General features: G+C 45.3%; 1 protein-coding gene across 1 annotated transcript; it reads right to left on the reverse strand.

Moving 5' to 3' along the window:
• Positions 1 to 1,438: 1,438 nt before the first annotated feature.
• epc1b (enhancer of polycomb homolog 1 (Drosophila) b) lies at positions 1,439 to 22,121 on the reverse strand. The gene is made up of 14 exons (XM_069175404.1): positions 21,674 to 22,121; positions 13,919 to 14,078; positions 10,914 to 11,059; positions 9,652 to 9,858; positions 8,884 to 9,032; positions 8,636 to 8,783; positions 8,346 to 8,510; positions 7,910 to 7,999; positions 7,257 to 7,405; positions 6,732 to 7,174; positions 5,343 to 5,464; positions 5,116 to 5,254; positions 4,156 to 4,513; positions 1,439 to 3,392 (listed from the first exon to the last, which is right to left on the reverse strand). Exons 1-14 carry the CDS (start codon positions 21,824 to 21,826, stop codon positions 3,320 to 3,322), a joined length of 2,502 nt encoding a protein of 833 aa, XP_069031505.1. The 5' UTR covers positions 21,827 to 22,121; the 3' UTR covers positions 1,439 to 3,319.
• Positions 22,122 to 22,758: the final 637 nt, after the last annotated feature.

Below are 22,758 nucleotides of genomic sequence, written 5' to 3' on the forward strand. Positions count from 1 at the left end.
CTGTTCTCCGGTGATGTCACATACAACGCACACAGAGCTTCGTTCCAGATGTTCATATTCGGGTCTGACGCTGGAAATTATTCATGTAGTCTGATCAGAGATGAACGAATCTAACTAACCCTCAAAAAAAGCAAAGTCAACCTTCGATGTTTGTCCCCACGTTGACACGTGTCCCCGAAAGTAAGTATTCAGGTTTAAGTCCCCACTAGGATATAAAAACACACACACACACACAGAGAGGATAAATTGCTTCATCCATAATTAATAAACTCTCCCCGTCTCTCTTTCATCTCGAACACCTTGAATTAACAGGTTTACATGAACACATCTCGCCGTCACACCGCAGGCCGATAATCCGACCCGCCGCCCTCCGGAGGAAACCGCCGGGAACGTGAGCGCCGAGAAACGAGGCCCCGCCTCCACCTCGGATGGTTTCCACTGACACAATGAAAAACTCAATCGAGTCCACCGCCGGCCACCGGCCTCTCTTCGTGCCGCCGGCCTCTCTTCGTGCCACTTCGTGCCGCCGGCCTCTCTTCGTGCCGCCGGCCTCTCTTCGTGCCGCCGGCCTCTCTTCGTGCCGCCACCTCTCCTCTGGCTAAACTCATCTTTTTGTTTCCTTACAAAGCTTCTCTCTATTTCCTCGTCTTGCAGCTCGCCGTCTTTCACGTTTTCATTACTCGTTTTTTTAAAGACGGAGCAGCTTTTTTTCAAAGCAGCTTTCCAGCTCCTGCTTCCAGTTCTTAAGTCATCACATCATCATAATACAAACTGGCGTCACGTTTAAATGCATTTATCATGTAAATTGCATTTTTCCGTCCGTCGGCTCCGTTTTCCCGCCAGAATCATTCGGCCTTTTTCCCGCGTCATCACCTCGAGGCCTCGACGTCTCGGCTCAACACGCCGTTGGATGAATTTTGGCATTCAAAAGAAATTTGGTCACATTTTTCTTTGACTAGTTTAAAGGGTGAATTTAATACTTCAAAATGTTAATTATCTCTTCGTTAAATGTTAAAAAAGCAAACAGGCTGTGTTGCTGTTTAATGAGATGAAACCTTGAACTCCAAGAAAAGGAAGTAATTACTGTTGATCAGTGAAAACTGGACATTTGTGCAGTTTGATGATTTAGTTTTTGGAGACGTGAGTTTTAGAAAGCAGGAAGTCGAAGTGGATTTAGTTTAGATGACTTTGATCAATTTATATTAAATAGCTTTGATCTATCTTGAATACTAAACCGGCTTTGAGATCATGTTTTTTTCTCTTTGGGGACATTTCGTTGAGTCTGTATAGATGTTGTGTACCACTGTAAATGTATATTTATGTGACAATAAAGGATCAATAAAAACAGCTGATCATGTTAACATTAACAGCAGCTCATCAGAAGTGAAGAAACCGTGAATTAAAAGACAGAAACAAACGAGACGTGCTGGTCGACACATAATGCCCTGGATTTTTATTTCATTGTGACAATTCAAGAGGATTTGGAGTCTTTCCTGTGTGTGTGTGTGTGTGTGTGTGAGTGTGTGTGTGTGTGTGTGTGTGTGTGTGTGTGTGTGAGTGTGTGTGTGTGTGTGTGTGTGTGTGTGTGTGTGAGTGTGTGTGTGTGTGTGTTGGAAGGGTCTACAAAAACAAAACAAGTTCATGAATGGACCGGGCCACTGGAATGGGCGATATGGGATTGTGGTACAGACAAAGAAAAACTACAAGTAGCCTTGTTCAGTACCAAACTCTTCACAGAAGAGAGCAAGTTGTTTTTTGTTTATTTATTTTTTTAGGGTTTTTTTCTTTTTCCCCAAATGAAGGCACCCGATAATAACGCGTGGTTGGTTCGTGGCCTTTCAGCCTTTCTGGAGTTGCTTTTTTAAATTAAACGAGAAAACTGTCTTTTCTTTTCCCCCCAATTAATACAAGTCGTCTTCCTTATTACAGAGAAGCTGGAATGATAATAAATGACAGTTACTGCATTTTTTTTTTTTTTTTTTACTCCCTTATAGTTTTTATTTTTTTTTAAAGATCAACAAGTAACAAAAGAATGAAGTCTTTTGTGAGGAAATTTAACAAAAAAAAACAAAAAAAAAAAAAAAAAAAATGGGGAGATATAAAAATATTTTGTTTAAAAAAAAAAAAAAAAAAAAATTATAAGGAGGTGGTGGATTATAAAAAAAAAATTAAAAAAAAGTAAATACGGCCATCAGGTGCAAACCAGACACCAAAAAAAAAAAATCATATAAAAGCAGCATCAATCAATAAAAAAAAAAAAAAGGAAGAATTATAATAGTGCTTAGATACATCAGAAGCAGCAACGTCTTCTGGGAAAGTCTTCATCCCCGTTTTGTTTTGTTACTTGTCTCAGGAATAATATACGTATGGAAGAGCTGCGTGGAGACGGATTCAACCCACCGACACGCTGATGCCGACAAACAAAAACACCGTCCGCGTCGACGCGCGTTTCCACGACAACATGGTGGAAGAAACGCTCCACGGAAACGGCCATGTTCACGACATTCCCCCCAAAAAACGTTGTTTTTAAATCCATCTTAACACTGACTACAGCACGGGGAGCCGGTGACGGGTTCAGTGTATTAAAAAAAAGTGATGAAAAAAAAGATTAAAAAAAAAAAGTAATGACATGAACGTGGGGGGGAGGGGGGGATAAACGTCTGTAAACACGGCACAATAAATAGATCAAACAGCAGGCTGCGATGTGATGACACATTTCTCTCGCACCAGTTGCAGTTTGTCGTTTTCTTTTTAATTTTGAATTTTTTTTAAAATGTTTTTTTTGTAATATCTCAAGTGCAAAACATCACAAATGAACAATTCTGTATTCAAGTAATGTTATATACAAGAATGGGGGGGATGGGGGGTATTACAAATATGCAGTACTGTACATATAATTGCCATATTAAGAATTTACAGACGATCTCTTATTAACAGTAACAAATAGGGAGGTGTGTGTGTGTGTGTGTGTGTGTGTGTGTGTGTGTGTGTGTGTGTGTGTGAGAGAGAGAGTGAGTGTGTGTGTTTGTGGTGGTGGTGGGGGGAGGAGGGGGGGGAGGGGGGGGAAAATAAAAAATAAAATTGTACGAGACGAGCATTGCAATTAAGTCCCAAAACGGTTGCCGTGGAAACCCAGCCTTGCCGTGCTCAGTCCACCACCACTTTGCATTCACGACTAACGAAACGATGCATAGCACCTAAAAAAAACAAACAAAAACAAAAAAAACAACAACGACGACGACGACGACAACAACGACGACGACGACAACAAGGAGGAGGAGGAGGAGGAGTCAGGTTCCTCCGCTCTGCGTGCCAGCGGCTACGTGACCTCCATGGCCACTGTGTTCTCCGATAGGCTGCTCAGTGCCGGCTTGTCTTGTTCGTGGTTCTCCCTGAAGGGGAAGAGAAGACATGGAAACACGCCGTTAGCCGTTAGCACCAGATTTAACGTTCTAATGTGTCTATAAAAAACTAAAAACATGAACTTGACGAGAGTTTACCAGCTTCTGTTTCTGGCTTTTTACGGAGCGGAGAGTTTTAAATGAGGCCGTTTAAAAAAGCAAACGGTGAAATGAAACAAAAAAACTAACGAGAGCAAAGTGCCAGCGAGAATATAAACGCTAAAAAGCGCTACGCTGCTAACGTCTGCTTTGACCCGACGAGGAAGCGAGAAGTCAAAGTAGTTTACGAAAAGTGTGAAACTGGTCCACGCAAAACAAACAAACAAAAACTGTCCTAAGACAAAAACACCTTCGAGATTTAAGTCCTATTTATCGTCTTCCAGCTGCTGAAGTAAACATCTGTCCACTCTTTTGGGAGTAAAAACAAACCGATAAAGCAGGACGGACAAACTCAAACTGAAGGTGTATTTTAGCTGATAACTCTCTTTACACGTGAAACATCTTTGTTCTAAAACACTCCGATGCTGCGTTTAAGGACCTTAATCGTCACTTCCTGTTTTCTCTTCTACGATCGATACGGCTGCGAGTTAAAGAAACCAACAAAGAGCTGCGTTTTAAACCAATAAAAACAACAATCGCATCAATGAAGAAAAATAAAAAAAGATTCACTTTAAACGAGTCCATTTACACGAAGGTTACGGTTTTAGGTTTTCAGAATAAAAGCCTTCCTGTGAGCTGCTAGTGTTGTTCCCACCTGGGCACGATGTCCAGCGGCGAGGTCGTCGTGACCTTGGGTTTCTGACAGTTGGCGGTTGCCGCGTGGGCGAGCTTTAAGGCGGATGTCGACATGGTGGCGCTCAGCGTCCGGGGGGCGTGGATGCGCTTGGCGGCGGGAACTCCCAGACGGAGGCTGTTGTTGTTGTTCCCCAGCAGGACCTGAGTGGCGGCGGCGTTGGCGGGGTGCGTGGTGCCGTTGTTGTTACTGGTGGCGGAGGTGGAGCTGGTGGTGCAGGAGGGGTGGAGCGAGGCGGGTGTCGGGGCAGTGGTGGGCGGAGCCGGGGCGGCGGGGGATGGGGACGCTGTGCTTGAGAGGTGCAAGCCCTTGTAGACACCTGAGGGGTCGAAAGGAGGAGGGGTGGGTGGTGGTGGTGGTGGTGGTGAGGGGGGGGGGGGGGGATGCAAGATTTTAATTGGAGAAAAATCCTGAAATGTGAACTTTTGTTTTTCTTCTTTTATTAAAAGTAGAGAAAGGAAGCAGCTTGTTTTTCAGAATAAGAGTCGGCGTCCTTCAGAAGAAGCTGCTGAGTATATAAATACTCTTTAAAGTGCTGCTGAAGGTCGTTCATAATTTTCTGCGGCGCCACAAAGAAAACTAAACTTTTGAGCTTCAGCTCGGAGACGCTCGGTCCCGTTTTCACCTGAAACCAAACGTTTGTTTGAACGGTGTCGGCGGGTCGCTGCTGCAGGTTCTGATCGGGCTGCTTTATTCTCTTATCGGCGCCATCGTGGGGGCGAACAGCTGGAATTACTTCACTCTGTCTGCTCGCTTAGTTTCAGAGTCGCTGCGACGCAGGACGTTAAATCCACGCGCTTTTATTTTGTTAACTGTATTTTTCAAAATAAATCGGTAAAGATGTTTCCTGAATAATCAAACTTTATTTAATAAGGATCGCTGTGACGGTGGTCGTCTTCACAGATGACGGAGCCGTCCTACCTGAGGGGGAGAGGACGCCGTTGACTCCGCCTCCCAGGGCTAGCTCCTCCTTGGTTTTTAGAGCCAGCAGTTGGTCGGCGGTGACGAGGGCCGAGGCGGCAAACTGAGCGCTGGCCTGGTCCAACGTATTCGCCAGGCCCTGTCGGGGGGGGAGAGAGGGAGGAAGTCGGGTTACGGAGGGCGGGGACACATAAGGAGAGCGTAACCGTGGCGACCCGCAGACTCACCTGTGTGCTGTTGGCAGTGGCGTTGCTGTTGGCTTGCTGTTGCAGCTGGATCTGCTCCAGCTGCTGCTTCTGCATCAGGGCCAGCTGCTCCTGATGCTGCTGGTACTGTTCGGCTGTGAAAGCTGAGAGCGACAACAGTTGGGTTACGGATCTGGGAGGCGGACACGGACGCAGCACACGCGTGTGCACACACCGGGAATAATTCACGCCACGCAAAAACACACGGAGACAGTCGAACATCTGAAACACCGTTTGAGGTAAAAGTCAACACAGTTTCTGACCCAAAAACATTTTGAAGTTCAGATTCATTTTAAACATAAAAGCTGGTCTCCATATATTGATATTAATCATTCACACCTGTAGATATCAGAGCACTCACCTGCACATTGTTTCATATTTGAACTCGTCCTCTACATTACTTTCCCTCTTCGGTTGTGTTTTTTGTTTCAGCGTAATTACATGAAACTTCGCGACAACTTTCAACTTCAGTTTGTAGAAAACTTTAAACAGTTTTGGATGTTGTTGTTTTGTTTTTGCAGAGCTGCATGTAAACATCTGTCAACAGTAATCTGATTACTCCAGTAATCAGATTTCGTTCTGGCGCCTCGTGTGAAACATCGATTGGCTTCTTCCTACGACTTCACGAGCTCCCAGAGACTCTTCATCGCTCGTCCTCCTCGTCTGGTTTTAGCTGTCAGACACATTTCTTAAAGGATCTTTTGTTCATTACATCTGAATTAAATTCTTCATGCGCATTAAAACCTTCAGCAGCGCCGGTTCGGTCCGTGTTGAGCGCTTCACGCCGCTCCGTGTCTGCAGACTGTGAGCAGCTCATCATTAATGTTTGAAATCCAGCTTTAATGAAGCGGATGGGAGGCTGCTGAGCTACAGCTGAAACACAAAACCTTCACAAGACGCAGCTTCAGAACCGACGCCGGTCCGGCAATTAAAGCGGTCCGAGCAGGAAACGGGAGCGACGCGATCCAGGAAAAACAAGGAAGCTGAAAACGTTCACATATTTACACTTTACTTGTCGTTTCATGTCAAACGGATCATTTGGAGTTTTTCAGGCTGCTCGTATTCAAGAAATTCTTCTCAAACTCAGCAGCCATTATTTCTTCTATAATCCAGACAGTTTGAAAAACAACCCGTGATCCTCCAGAGGAAAGACTTGTTCCCCTTTGATGAAGCTCTCACCACCCGGACAAATAAAAGGACTTCCTCGGCCGGATCCACTCGGACTGAGAACCAAAGTGTGTAAATGAGGGAACTTTAAAGAGCCTTTAAAATGAGCTGGTGTGGCTGCAGGAAAAAGCAGAAACGCTCCAAAACCCCAAACAGACAAATAATGAAACAGAAACCCGACGCTTGTTTGAACCTGACACTTACCAGCAGCGGGTGGGGGCGCAGGGACGGCCCTGCCCGGGCGCTGGCAGCCGAACGGCGGCCCCCCGGCGGTGGAGGCGGAGACCGGGCGCCTCAGGCCTCGGCTCAGCCTCCTGAACAGCGGGTGGGCGTGGTCCAGCTCGTGTAGTGGTAGTGTCCGTGGTCTGAAGTGCCTCCAGCGGCACGACTTTATATTCAACAGTATCTGACTGAGGTCCGTGGACGAGGGGGAGGAGCAGGGGGGGAGGGAGGAGGAACTTCTGTCCGAGGTATTCGTTTCTGAGGTACTGGCGATCTTGTCGGTGGCCGGTGAGCGTGAAGTAGTTGTAGGAGGAGTCGGAGGAGGAGGAAGAGGAGGAGAGGAGGGAGGAGGCAGGTGGAGCGTCTCCGGATCCAGTCCGTGGAAAACGTTGTCGCAGTCCGTGTAGGCCCGGTCCAGCAGCACCCTGAGGGACGAGGAGAGGGGTCAGAGGTCGTCTACAGCGCCGATGTAAATAAAAAAAATTAAAAACGAGAACGTTCACCGACCTGCCGCCTCGTCCCACGCGGCGCCGGGCCATGCCCAGGCAGCGCCGCGGCACCGTGAGCGTGGTGAGACTGTAGCGGAAACGAGCTTCGGCCACGCCGCCGTCCCAGGGAGCGCACCACGGCCAGCCGCCCAGCCGGTCCGGACGAGCCTGGAGACGGACCACAACGTCAGCGCCGCCGCTCATTGGACTCAAATCTACTCAAATGTGCTGCAGTTGACTGAAACTAAAAACCTGAAACCTCAGATCGGAAAAATAAAAGTAAATTTAAACAAACTCAGCGATATTTGTGGGAGCTTAAAATGTTTTTGAATTCCTGCAGCTTTTCCTAAAAAAAAACTTTGTGATCAGAAGCTGTGCTGAAAGTATTAACGGCAGAAAGTAAATCTGTTCAAACAGAACCGGCTTCATTAACACAAATAACAGAAAGACTCTGCTGCTGTTTTCATCATCAAATAAAACTCTGGAGGAAACCAAAACATTAATGATCTCACTAAATGCTTCTTATAACAGAAGGAAGTGATTAGATATTACTGCGCTAAAATATATTTTATACACACACACACGTCTGTTTTTTTGTAACTTTTATCTGCAAGTTCAATAAATAAGTAAAAAAAAGAAAGAATTAATGTGCTCTGTAATAAAGCGTCTTACGGCGTAGTACTGGCAGCCGGCCTTCCTGCGAAAGGCGTAGGCTCCGTCCGGGTCGTTCTCCTCCTCCGCCTCTGAGGAGCCTGAGTGCAGCTGTGGACGGAGAGGTCAGAGGTCAGAATTTATAGCACGAGTGAGCCTGCTTTAAATATATTTCAACCATGTGGTTTTGTAGTTTAGAGCTGCGACGAAAAATACAAAAATCCCAGAAGGTTTCCAAACAGTGAAAAGACACGCGGATAAAAACGCTGTCGTGACACTAAATTCTGGTGAAATAAAATGCAGCCAAGGAAATATATTCAGTCTTGTCTGTTCGGAGCAGAACTTCCTCTCCTGCTCAGCAACTTCCTCTAGTTTGCCAGCGAATTTCAGAATCACTTTTTCAAGAAATAATAATAATAGAAAAAAATAAGGTGACGTACAGCTCGGCGTTGCGTACCTGGGAGAAGGGCTCGTCGTCCGAGCTGGGGAAGTCGTACTGGTTCAGGTCCTTGGCGTTGAAGACGACCGGACCGGGGTGGTGGGGGGTGCCCGACGACAGAGGCAGCACCTTCTGCTTCTTCTCATACTTCCTCTTCTGCCGGGGAACCTCCGTCTTCTCGGGCTGGGAGGAGAACGCAGGAGACACTTCATCAAACTTCATTTTATTTCCTTTTTAAAACCATAACACTAAAATATTCGTGTTTATAGAGGCTGAAAGATCGTGAACGTAAAGTTTGGAGTCCTCACCTTGGACTTGTAGTCCTTGAGGTCCATGTGGTCCTGGTGCCGGTACTGGTTGGTGAGCGGGACCAGCGGGATGATCTGCGGCCTCACCATCGCCCGCTCGGCCAGAACCTCCGCCATCACCTCGCCGCCGAAGTCCGACATCACGTTTCTGGGAGAGAGAAGAGACGGTTAGTCAAACTGTGTGTGTGTGTGTGTGTGTGTGTGTGTGTGTGTGTGTGTGTGTGTGTGTGTGTGTGTGTGTATCATACCTCTTCTCGAAGATCTCCAGTGTGAGGTGCAGCAGCTCTCTCTTGCTCTTCTCCCTCCTCTTGATCATCTCCAGGATGGTGACGGCTCGGCTCAGGTCGCGCCGCAGCTTCAGCATCTTCTCGTAGGACGCCTCGTCGTTCTTGCGGTTCTGAGCGTCGAAGGAAAATATAAAATCATTATGAAATACACACAATAATAAGAACACGTGACATGCTGCGTAACTTCAGACGAACCACGTCAATGTTTTGAAAAGTAACTATCTGATTTATGTGGCTTAAATGTGGAAATAAACATCCTGGAGAGTTTCTATGACGACGCCGAACATTCATAAAGTTGTTTGCAGAAAAGTAAACAAACTCCAGAGATATTAAAAGTTACCATCAACACTAAGTTCATCAAATGACCACATGGTGGCACATACGTCCTTCACATGAGGGCCGAGAGGAGAAACGATGTCACGGACTCATTCGTCCACAGAATGCCACTAAATAATGAATTAGTGATAAACGAAGACTTTATTTTTAAAGAAGTGAGGTCTGATGAGTTATTAAACCCTTTTTGTAGGTTAGGAAAGTGTTTTTTTTATGTCTCCAAACATTTCAAAGATTCAGCAGAGCAGACAGAGTAATAATCTAAATGCACAAGAGATCTCACACATTGGACTGCTGCAGGATGAATGAACACGATCGTTGCTGAGTGTTTACAGCGCAGCGAGCTGATGGAGATCAGATCAAGCTTCAGACAGACCACAGGTAAAAACCACTGACCTTCCTGGTCTGCATCTTCTCGGTGCGGCGCCGGAAGGCTACGTACGGGTCGCCGGTGCTGGAGCCGTCCCGTTTCTCCTGCTTCACGTTGGGGATGAGACAGTTGGCTTTGCTGTTTTTCCTCTTGCGGCTCCAGTAGTCGAAGACCTCCTTGATGAGCTCGTCGTCCTCCTTCAGCAGCAGCTTGGCCTCCGGGAGACTCACGAGCTGCAGGAGGTGAGGAGGAGTTAGGTTTGGATTAATGAAGGACGCAGCAGCGAGGAGGTTCACGGTCATAGCATCAATGGTTTTAAATTAGAGTTCCCATTTGTGATCACAATAATTCCTGTGATTTTACCACAAAAAAAACCATCATTATCATAATCTGTGATGAAAGTATTAACGACATAAAATAAATATTTTCAGACAAAACTCACTCCATTAACACAAATAACTTCTCATTTACAGTCAGAAAGAGTCTGCTCCTGTTTTCATCACCAAATAAAACTCTGTTCATCGGAGGAAAATAAAACAAGCTGAAAACTCAGAAGCGACAGGATTTGTGATTTGTTTTGAAATGTGTTCTTCACAATAAAACGATGTGATTAAATGTTTGTGATCAAAGGAAGTGATTCCATATTACTGGATGTTAAATGAGTTTTCTCCACACGTCCAGTTGTCAGAGACGTCTCTTTGTTTGTTTCATCCAGCAGGTCTATGTGTTGAATGAACATGAATTAAACAGCATCTAAAGCTCTTATTTTGACAGCTGATGTCGTCCTTGTTTCTATATTCCAGTCACAGACGGTCTGTTCTGGAGACATACGCAGCTTTTAGGACCTTTTAGCAGTTTTTAGGATTTATTTTTGTAACTTTTAGTCCCGTGATTCTCTAAATTCAATAAATACATAAAAACAGATTAGAACCAAAATATTTCTGTGATGACACATTTATCACAGTGCTTTAAAAAAAAAAAAAAAAAAAAAAAAAAAAAAAAAAAAAAGTTTCTTTCTTTCTTTCTGAACTTGCTTTAATGCCTGCAATTTTACCCCCCCCCCCCAAAAAAAAAAAAAAAAAAATCACTTAAAACTCCACAAATTCATCATGATTTTTTTTTTTTTTTTTTTTTTTAAATATGCCACAAAATCAAACATATTTGATCGCAACAATCACAAAAACTCAAGTGAAATCCTGGAAGAACTGACTATTCAAATAGTGACTGTTATTCTGCATCAGAGCTCATTGTGCATCGTGTTTCAGGTGTGGAGATAAACGGTGCTCACCTGCTGGCCGCTGCCTTTCTCCAGCCTGTCGATCATCTCCTCAAACTGCAGGAAGCTGATCTCCATCTTCTTTTTCAGCTTGTTGACGAAGGCGTCGTCCTCCGAGTCCAGGTCGTAGTCCGGCTGCTCCGTGTCCAAGCTGAAAGCTGCAGGTGAGAAAAAAAGAAGAAGTCAAAACTCAGCTTCTCGGGTCTGAAAACGACTAAAAGGCTTTTACAAAACACTTTGCGAAGTTCAGAAGACCTCAGCGCTTAATCATCACTCTGAAATGACTCCGTGAACTCTAACATTCAGTTACTGCAGGAGATGCAACGACACAATCTCACTTTCATCCATGAAACCAGAGCAGAAAATACAGTTTCAAGTCCCATAAAACCAAATGCACACAGACGGATAAAGAAGTGGTTAGTTGATAAAGACAGTGTTAATGTTGGCTCAATGCAGATGGCTGCTTGGTGATACGTCCAGAAGCTCAAACACGTTTCAAACAAAGAAACACATTTATGGTGTCAGCTGACGACATGCTTTATAAATAGTTTTCTGTGAAAGCTAAACTGTAAACAGAGTTTGTGCTTTTGTGTGGCTGCTGGAAACGCAGCAGATGGTTTGATTTCTCAGCCGTCAGCGATGAGCCAGCCGGCTCTGATCTGCAGCGTGAAGGTGACGGACAGCCGAGGGAAACGGGAGGGTCGAGAAAACTGCTTACTCAACACGCCGCGACACGGACGACTGAAGACTCCTCATTGTTCAACACCCCGAGGACGCTGCAGGAGTTCAAACACGACCGCCGGAAAACTCTCTCACACTACGGAAAACCACCTACGACTCCCGAGCAGCTTATGTCTGAGTCCCACCGAGTTAAAAAGGCTCCCGAGTGTTTACTGTACTGCAAAAAGCTGAATGTAAACCTATTAAATGAAACAGCGGAGCGAATGGGAGGGTTTAATAGCAGGTCGTATTATTTCAGAACAAGATAAAACCCCAAACACGTGCAGAAAATATGACTCCACACAGGACTGACAGAATAAAAGAGGGATTTAAGAGGACGGTCGGAGGAGCAGATGTTGGACATGAAGGTCGGGGATGCACTGGATGATTATTAAGCTTCATTACAACAGATTTGCCCCCTCAGTGAAGGACTGCCTGGAGACGGGCTGCAGCTAATGAACAGTAAACATTGTGTGGGAGAGCGTTCGGTTGTTCAGGGGGGTTTGTAGAGTTGTAACTTACTCTACCATCTGTTCCTCTTTAAATGACATTTAAAATGTGGCTGTGAGTGAATTAAATTCCATTTTAAGGCCCCCAAAAACGGTGCGGCATCCAACACCTGGTGGAGAGGAGAACCACGAGGGAGGGTCGCAACACCCGACGCAGGTCTACCCTCCGAAATGTGTTTAGTTCTAGACAGTCTCAGGGTACAGACAGACCCGACACATCTGACAGCTTCTTTAACTTTGCATGAATGTGCTCATGAAAGATCATAATGCAAACTGAACATCAGTCTGGTGTGAATATATTCCAGTTTTCCAGTCCGTCTCCATCCTTGGAGTTCTTCAGACCATCGTCTTGCATCTCTTTTGAGACTCTGAAAAACTCGCAGCCTGCAGCATATCATCAGCGGCCATCATTCATCAGTTTTATTCTGAGAAAGTGAACTATGTTATTAATGAGTAAATCGGTGAGCTCACTATCATCCGGGTAATTCTGGAAGTTTTGAAATTGTAAAATTCAGCATCTTTGTGTACACAGAACTTTAATTCAATTCTATTTAAATAGAACCAAATCACAACAGATTATTTCATGGCATTTAACAAATTAAGGTCCTTGTAACAGAACTTGAGGATTATACAGAGAAACAGAAGCAAGGAAAAACTCTTAACAGGAAGAAACCTCCAACAGAAGGAAAAACTCTCTTTTAAAAGAAAGAAACCTCCAACAGAAGGAAAAACTCTCTTTTAAAAGAAAGAAACCTCCAACAGAAGGAAAAACTCTCTTTTAACAGAAGAAACCTCCAACAGAAGGAAAAACTCTCTTTTAAAAGAAAGAAACCTCCAACAGAAGGAAAAACTCTCTTTTAAAAGAAAGAAACCTCCAACAGAAGGAAAAACTCTCTTTTAACAGAAGAAACCTCCAACAGAAGGAAAAACTCTCTTTTAACAGAAAGAAACCTCCAACAGAAGGAAAAACTCTCTTTTAACAGAAGAAACCTCCAACAGAAGGAAAAACTCTCTTTTAAAAGAAGAAACCTCCAACAGAAGGAAAAACTCTCTTAACAGAAGAAACCTCCAACAGAAGGAAAAACTCTCTTTTAAAAGAAGAAACCTCCAACAGAAGGAAAAACTCTCTTTTAAAAGAAAGAAACCTCCAACAGAAGGAAAAACTCTCTTTTAAAAGAAAGAAACCTCCAACAGAAGGAAAAACTCTCTTAACAGAAGAAACCTCCAACAGAAGGAAAAACTCTCTTTTAAAAGAAAGAAACCTCCAACAGAAGGAAAAACTCTCTTTTAAAAGAAGAAACCTCCAACAGAAGGAAAAACTCTCTTTTAACAGAAAGAAACCTCCAACAGAAGGAAAAACTCTCTTTTAACAGAAGAAACCTCCAGAATCAACCAAAAAATGAAGACAACATCATAGTTTAGTTTAGCGATTAAACGTGTCAAACCATATTCTCGTACGAGCCTTCAACTTTCAGGTGCTAAAACTGATCTGAAGTTAATTTTCTTTTTCGCCCTCTGAGAAAACTTCTATTTGACAGGACAAAGAAACATTTGTCAGTCGAGCTGCCGGCTGAGAACAGACTCTGATTTTAGCAGCAAATTGCTTTTTCTTTTGAGGAACAGTCGCAGCGAGCAGTTGCAACACCAGACGCGGTTACTGAACTAATCTCACACATTCATTTCCTCACGATGTCGTTACTGAACCAGGACCAGCTGGCAAACTCTGCGACTCCGACCAACACACGACAGCCACGGCCACCGTCTCTGCATCGTATGTGTTGCACTCACGCTGTAGGTGAATTAGCTGCTTTGGCATCTTATAGTCTCCGGGGTAGAGGGAGTCGTAGTAGGTGATGTTGCTCTCCGCCTCGGGAACCGGGATGACCATGTTGTCCCGCTTCTCGCCATAGACCTGCTGCGCCGAGATGGCCCGCTGGAGATGGTGTTCCTGCAGACACAAGAGACAGGTGAGACGCCTGATCTCCAAACAGAAGCCTTTCCCTTTAAACTGTCGAGGTAAGCAAACACGTTAAAAAGTTCCTTCACAGGATTGGAGGGCAATAATAATAATAATAATAATAATAATAATAATAATAATAAAAAGATTTCAAAATCTGTGTGATTTTCTGCAGTCTTCCTCAACTCGCATTTAATTCACCATTAAAAGAAAATTCATTTGTCAGGAAATCACTCTCGAAGCATCCAAGCAGCATAAATCAAGTCAGGTTGACATATTGAACGTTATACAAGTAGTTCTGATGCAGCGATCTGATTGGTCAACTGAACATTTGGAACAAATCATCATGACATCCCACCCTGCTCGTCACTAGAAATATCACTCCACCTCCTCAATGGGAATATAGAATTAGAACTGAATTTCATACAGTATGTAATATAATGTAGTTTCTACTTGTTATAGGTCTATTAAATGACCCATTTGGTGAAGTCGGGTCTCCTTTGGTCCTTTTTGGTCGCTCTGAGCACCCGTACCGTAACACCACGGATAGACCGTTTTTTTGTTTTAACATGACACGGTGCTAAAATGTTAAAAACACACGAGTCCATGGATATCTTTGTTCATCAGATATCTTTGCTCCAACCAGACTGAGCAGTTTAGTGCTTCTATGTGCTGTATTTATTGAGTTTGATCTCTCTGTTGCTAGGTGGTTGCTAAGGGTCGGGCTACTTCCGGGAGTAGTAAACACTGCACACGTTGCATCAGTCTACCGATTGTTTTTCCAGTTCAAGTTTTCACCCCACGTGTTGCCATTATTCAGTCGGTGCCAATAATGACGTTAAAGCAAAGCCTCTCGTGTAATATTGCTTAAATATGAGCTTAATGCAGATGTATGAACATCGTGGTAAAAAGAAAGTGAGCTACAGAAATGCCAAACTGTGTTTGAGGTACTTTAGAAACAGAGTTTGCTTCTAGTTTCTCAATAATAACGCTGACAAGTTGGTTTTTCTGCTGCTCAGCATGGATCAAATATCAATATAATAATAAAAAATTTAAAAAAGCCACAGCCAAACAGCACTGGATTGGCCTGCTTAACAGTTGGTGCACGTTACTCATCAGTTAGCGGGGAATGAATGAAGCATCTGAAGCATCCTCCGAGTGCTGCTGCAGCTTCAATTATTTCAAAAAATGTCTGCAGGAAAGTTCCAACTCCTGCGTGTGATTTCCTTTTCTCTCCCAACATCAGCAGCCATCTTTTAAACTTTGATATTTACTTGTTGTTGTGCCGTCACCGTTTTACAAACAGCTCCTCTAAAAAAGAAGAAGAAAAGAAGCAGAAACAGTCACAAACTCCTTCACACCGATTTGTTGGACGTTTGTGAACAAAGCTGCAACATGATCTGCGGTGTAGTTTGTCGCAACACGCTGACTCATGCAGACGTACTCTTTGTAAACCTGCTGCAGGAGGAAGCAGATGATTATCTTCCTAAACAATGAGGGGAACATTTGGCATCAAGATCTCGTGACAACAGCAAACAGCCGGGAACCAACGGGGCTGTTTTCAGACGGTTGTAATCAGAGAGGCGATACGATCACCGCTTGGAGGATCAGTAAAGTCGATACTACGGCGGAGTCCCCGACAATAACGCGTGTTTGTGTTTCTGTTATCATCAAATGAGAGTTGTTATATTGCGTTTTTTTGCTGCGTGGGAGCTTTTTGTTTCCAGATGACGAAGGATTGAACGAGACGCCGCCTTTGGACTCTGTAACTGGCATTTGTAGACGTTCAGAAGTATCTTGGGAGATTTGAGCCAGCAATAATAAAACACACACACACACACACACACACACACACACACACACACACACACACACACACACACACACACACACCAATCAAGCAGTGGCAGCGAATCAAATCACAGCTGGAGGCTACGGACAAAAGATGAGTAGATAAAAGATGAACAGGAGGACGGAGATATTTCTGATTGCACAGCGCACACGTCTGGATGGAACCACAGACTGAATATAAAAGAGTTCGTAGCTTCCAGGTCTGTAAAATGGTTCTGATCCAGAAGTGTCTTCAGCTGCAATACCAGCGAGTGCCACTAGAGGTCGGCTCCAAAAAGCCTCCGGCTCCATAGACTCCCATTCAACTTCTCTCATCAAATCCAAAGTGAATAAAATGTGTCCATCAGTTATCTCGGTGTTGTTAGCTAAAGTCACTCCTTCTTATTAGTTTTCTGGAGGTCCATCTGAAAATAATCCCTCATTCATTAGAAAAGAAGATTCAAGAAGACCTGTTTTTGGGGGCGTGTCTGTTTGATTGACAGGCCTGTGGTGCAGTCAGGTTACAGCTATCGGTGGGCGGGACGTAGTATCGTCAGGTTTCCGATCAGATCGGTCAGATCCACTGCTGGCTCCTCCCCCAGCTCGTCCAAATATGGTCACTTCCTGCTCTGAACTAGCAAGATGGTGACGGACAGAATCTGAACTGGAGGATTCATAACGCTCACGAACCGACGGGTGACATCACTGCTGGTTCCTGATTGGCTGGAACAGCGATAGTAAAGGGTCGGTTTAGCACGACCTGATAATGGAACCATATTACAAAACAACCAGCCTCTGACTCAATCTTTTAGTTCACAAGATTTAAATCCTAAAAGCAGGAAACTACTGAGGCAGTGGGAGCTGGATGGGAATCTGAACCGCCACCCAATCACCGTCATCTCCAGACTGTAGTCATTGAGGATTATCAACCTGCAGTTGCTGTGCCGACCGGCTGGTTGGTTTCCTGGCGGGCTGCTTGTGTGAACAGTCAGTAATAGTAGTGCAGCCTTTTGGCCCGGAGGCTGGGCGGCGAGCCACGGCCAGGCAGTCTGTCAACAAGGCAGCATGCTGCCGGCTCGTACAGCAGCTCTCTGGAGAGAAAGGTGTGTTTATAGTCTCCCCCCCACTACGCTTGTGTGTGTGTGTGTGTGTGTGTGTGTGTGTGTGTGTGTGTGTGTGTGTGTGTGTGTGTGTGTGTGTGTGTGTGTGTGTGTGTGTGTGAGCTCAAAAGAATGAATGTGACACTGCGAGAGAACACTGATCCATTACAAAAAAAAAAAACAACAACAACAAGTGACTGCCTGCTGCCAAAACAATCAGTTGTAGTCATGGTTACAGAGGAGGAAGTATCAGACGGCTTCATTCAGATTCAGAGAAATAACACATGTTGACACTCGGCCAAACACTGAAGACGTCTCTGCTTCCTGTCCAGGGAACGTGGGTCTTCACGCCGACTGGGCGTCACCTCCGGGCGTCCAACACACTTTTAAATCCACTCCTAACAAATGAAAGCTGGTACTTTTCCGACAGAGGTTTGATTTGTGGTGTCGTGATTTCAATTTACACCATGATACAGCAGATTTTGTATTAAATGCATTAATATCTTGGTATAAATATAGTAAAAAAAATCTGACATCTGCCAAACTTCTGTTGTCTCTCTGCAGACTCTAAGCGTTCTGACTTAGTCTCCTATCAAAGCTGCGTTTCCTCAGACTTTAAACCATTACAGGTGTTTAAGAGGTCTGATATGAAGTCTTAACTGTCTCCGTTATAAAACAATATAAACATGTAGGTGAAGCCGGCACGACTCCGTCAGCAAGAAGACTCATAAAAAAAACACTTGATGAGATTAATTGATGTCTCTGGTTAACGACATGTTCCATCAACACCGAGCCGTCTTCCACACGGAGGATTTTGAACAATAACGAAGAATAAAACTACAGCAGGATTATCATTATTAAAGTGTGCAGCTTCTACCAACAACTCACAGCAAAAAAACAAAAACAAAACATAAACACGGCGGAAAATGAAGCAGTTTTCTCCTCTAATGAGGAAACGTTGCAGTTCCACGGGGTTTTAAAGCAGAGGGTCCTCGACGCCTTCGCCGAGACCTTGAAGACACAAAGCGCCGCTCTGCTGCAGTCAGTACTCGCTTATATTCTACCGACGAGGAGGAAAACAGCTTCTATCCACCAGCCGAGACCGCAAAGCATCATTTCTGACCGACGTTTCAGAAATGCCACGTAAATAAGGCAACGCTTATTAGAGGAAACTGCTTTACTGAATATAGTGTCCAAAACATGAGAAAGTCACGTCTTTCATTTGCACTGCAATGTGGTGAATGAGAAAAACAATTACACTGAATTATTACTGGTTGTCATTTCACATTTTACAGCAAAAATGTAATAAAAGGATGTTGGGAAAGTAAACTTTCATCCCCTAATGTTTTTGCAGACTTCAGCATTAAATCTTATTTTATGGTTTCCCTGAGCATCGCGGTCGTTAACACCTCCGCAGCCCGTCTTCCTCGAGGCCGGCGATTATATTTTACATTTACTGTGGTTAAATCTGCTCTGAAAATGAGGATGCTCCCTCAGACGAAGAGACACCTGTTCCTGTACACCTGCCATAACCATCCATGTTCCTATCAGACTCCCGCCAAACGGTGAAATAACCCAAAACCTTCATATTAAACGGCCTCAAGCGAAAAACAATACCGGCTGCCAAAAACCCCGATCATACAACGTGTTTGTTGACCTTCGACCAATACGAGTCAGACGGGGGTGAACGGTCCGACTACAGAGCATTAAACAGGCACGCACACACACACACACACACACACACACACACACACACACACACACACACGCACACACACACGCACACACACACACACACACACACACACACACACACACACACACACACACACACACACACACACACACACACGCACACACACACACACACACACACACGAGTCCAGAAATAGCCTTCTAAAATGACCACATCGATCACTGTCAGGTCTGCTGAGCGAGCCAGCCTCCTCCTCCTCCTCCTCCTCCTCCTCCGGTCTCGCCTCCTGACAGCTACCGTCCCAGACACTGTAAATGCCACTTAATGTGATGGACAGCCGGCGGGGGAATGTGTGTGGGGGTGGGACGTCTGGTGGGGCTGTCGAGGGATGGGTAAAAGCAGTTTTCCGTGCGCGCTGTGGGACAGTAGGAGGTTTACATTCAAGTTACAGACGATGAACTGAGGAATTTTCCATCCAGCAGATTAATAATGGTGGAAAAATAAAATAAAGTCTGTGTCAGCTCACAGTTGTGCAATAATGCAGCGCAATCAAAACACACCGGAAAATTACATAAATTCACGAGTCATCCTGAAGGAGTCTTTTCCGACTGAGGCTTCCCGAGTCGGCAGACTCACCGTGGAGTCGGACCCGGAAAAGAACCACCCTGGTTAAATCCCCCCCTCCCCCCGCACGTCACACCACAACAAAACTGTCAACAGGACACTGACTGGACACTTTCACTATCCCAGCGCGCCTGCAAGAGACTTTGGACAGGTGACATGCTCCACATTCCCATCCAGCAAGAGCACACGTGAGAAACTGGTGGCCCGCCAGGATGTGTGTGTGTGTGTGTGTGTGTGTGTGTGTGTGTGTGTGTGTGTGTGTGTGTGTGTACAAGATCTGGCATCGAGGACAAACACAACAGATGCCTGTGGGTTCCCACCAGGCTGCAGCAGGGCCGCAGACACTGACCTCACTTTCACCCGGACTAAACACAAAGCGTCTGGAACCAAAACAAACAGAGGCAGCATGTGCTGGGGGAGGAAGGGGGGGGGGGGGAGGGGGGAGGCGCAAAAAACATGTGAAAATTACAAAAAACACATGTTTGACAGCGATACGACTTTCGAGTCCGACAGCAACAGAGGAAAAAGTGAGACTTAAACAGTTCAGGGAGCAGCACTGATGGATGGGTGGGGGAGGGGGTGGAGGGGGGTGGAGGGGACAGGTAACGCCACAGGTTCACCTTGCAGGCCGCTCAGTGGGTAAAAAAAAGCGGTGCATGTTTTCTTTGGTGGTGGTTCTCAATGTGTAAACATGCAGAAAAAGATGAGACACCTGTTTCCAGGATGCTTTCAGGAACGTCCTGCAAACAACATCCAGCAGCACAGATCAACAATGAGTAACAACAAAAACAAAAGCATCACAGAAATTCATCTCCAAATGCGGAGCGGCTGGCATCGGCCTTCCTCTTATGACAATATGACTGTTACATAACAGAGCCCTCCAGCTGAGCAGACTTTGAAGTGACCGCCCCCCCACCCCCCCTCCATCTCCTCCACGTGCTGGTCTGCCAGCCTGCTGTGCCATCTGACACAGTGAACCCCTGACACCGAGCCTCCGACACCGAGCCTCCGACACCGAGCCTCCCACACCGAGCCTCCGACACCGAGCCTCCGACACCGAGCCTCCCACACCGAGCCTCCCACACCGAGCCTCCGACACCGAGCCTCCCACACCGAGCCTCCGACACCGAGCCTCCGACACCGAGCCTCCCACACCGAGCCTCCCACACCGAGCCTCCGACACCGAGCCTCCGACACCGAGCCTCCGACACCGAGCCTCCCACACCGAGCCTCCCACACCGAGCCTCCGACACCGAGCCTCCCACACCGAGCCTCCGACACCGAGCCTCCCACACCGAGCCTCCGACACCGAGCCTCCCACACCGAGCCTCCCACACCGAGCCTCCGACACCGAGCCTCCGACACCGAGCCTCCCACACCGAGCCTCCGGAGCCCATATTCATCGACCCCCCTACAGATAAATCACAGCACCCCAGTGGGATGCAGACTGTGTCTCAGTGGCTGCAGCATCCAGAAACAGCCCTTAAATGCTAAAAAACAACAACAACAACAACAAAACCACCTGATTATATACAGCTGCTTTTTTAGATGGTTAATTTCACATTTTAAATAAAAGATTTAATGTCAACAGTGTTTGTTACAGCACAACTCGTGACTTGCTTTCCAACACAGGCTTGTTATATTGAGAAACCTCTGCAGGTTAGCGATGATAAATGTTCAAACAATGGTTGTATAGTTGTTGCAATAACTGAGCCGACAGCTGCATGAAACTGTTTGATCACAACCCTCCAGGAACATCTGGATCATCTGGAGAGAACTCAACGGAACCTTGTTTCTAACAACACAAACTCAAAGGAGCTCAAACACACAAACGGTGTCCACACGAGACGGCCAGGACCGTCTTCTCCAGTGTTGACATTTCTGTCTGCTCGTGGCTGCAGATGCCCTCATGTGAAGCCGCTCTAGCGCCCCCTTGCTCTGGTCGGCTGCAATTACGCCAACACAAGCCGCCCCCTCCTCCCCCCTTCCCCCCCCCGGTCCTGACAGGCGAGACACAAAATGTCGGCATCGCTCAAGTCACATGACTCCTTTGTACTCAGAAAATCACCTCGCACACAAATGTGCCGGTCAAACCGAGCAATTTGATCCAATACTGCCCCGGGGCGTCCCCGCCGTACCCGAACATCAGCCCGGTTCCCGCCGAAGTGCCGTTTACGACACGAATCCGTCGTGTTTCTGTTTGAGGAAAAAAAATTGGCGGCCATTTTGTGAAAGCTTGCGCAGAGAGAAAAAAAAAGAGGGACGCCTGTGATCTTTAAAAAATAAATAAAACGAAAGCGTATATTTTCAAAAAATGTCAAACGGTTAAAGCATACCGATTCCTCTTCTTTCTCCATCCCCGTCGGCATCTGCGGCACCGCCCGGTTAATTGATGCATATTCGTGTAGGTCGGGTAAATCCTCACAGCGGAAGACGGGCAGCGGCTTGGACGCGTCCAGCGCCCGCGCACGAAACGACAATTTACTCATTTTCACACTTCGAGATGCGATTTAAATCTGTCCGATGTCCTAATATTCACAACGGTGCCGAGTGGCGCGTTCATGGATGGTTCTGGGCGGTTAATCTCTGTTCTAACGTTCGAATGGTTGTAGCTTGTTTTTAGGGCGTCGCCAGCGGAGCCGGGGGAAGGCCCGGATCTCGGTCGCTCTCTCTCGGACTGTTTTTTTCCGACGCTCCGCTCCCTAGCGTTGGTTCAGTGCGCCATGGACAACATGGCGGACATTTAAAACTCTTTTGCTGTGTTTCGCTCGGAGCGGTCCAACCCCCAGTTCGCGGACCGACCATTCCCGCACGGTCCCGGGCGCTTGCGCGGTGCGGGGGTGGGGGGAAGGGGGCATCTCTCGCAAACTAAAACTCCTCTACATACACACACATCAGTTATTGAAATAAACACGGCACGGCCCAAATAAACCCGACCAAAATAATAAGAATAAAAATATATATATAACGAGATCATTTAATAAAACAAACAAAATATATACTGCAACAATAAAAATATAACTAGATCATTTAATAAAACAAACAAACAAACAGAATATATACTGCAACAATAAAAATATAACGATCATTTAATAAAACAAACAAACAAACAAAATATGTACTGCAACAATAAAAATATAACGATCATTTAATAAAACAAACAAACAAACAAAATATATACTGCAACAATAAAAATATAACTAGATCATTTAATAAAACAAACAAACAAACAGAATATATACTGCAACAATAAAAATATAACTAGATCATTTAATAAAACAAACAAACAAACAGAATATATACTGCAAAAATACAAATATAACTAGATAATTTAATAAAACAAACAAACAAACAAAATATGTACTGCAACAATAAAAATATAACGATCATTTAATAAAACAAACAAACAAACAAAATATAT

The sequence above is a fragment of the Embiotoca jacksoni genome, unplaced genomic scaffold, assembly GCF_022577435.1.
Source record: "Embiotoca jacksoni isolate LCO1_2020_lvr unplaced genomic scaffold, fEmbJac1.0.p SCAF_67, whole genome shotgun sequence".
NCBI lineage: Eukaryota > Metazoa > Chordata > Actinopteri > Embiotocidae > Embiotoca > Embiotoca jacksoni.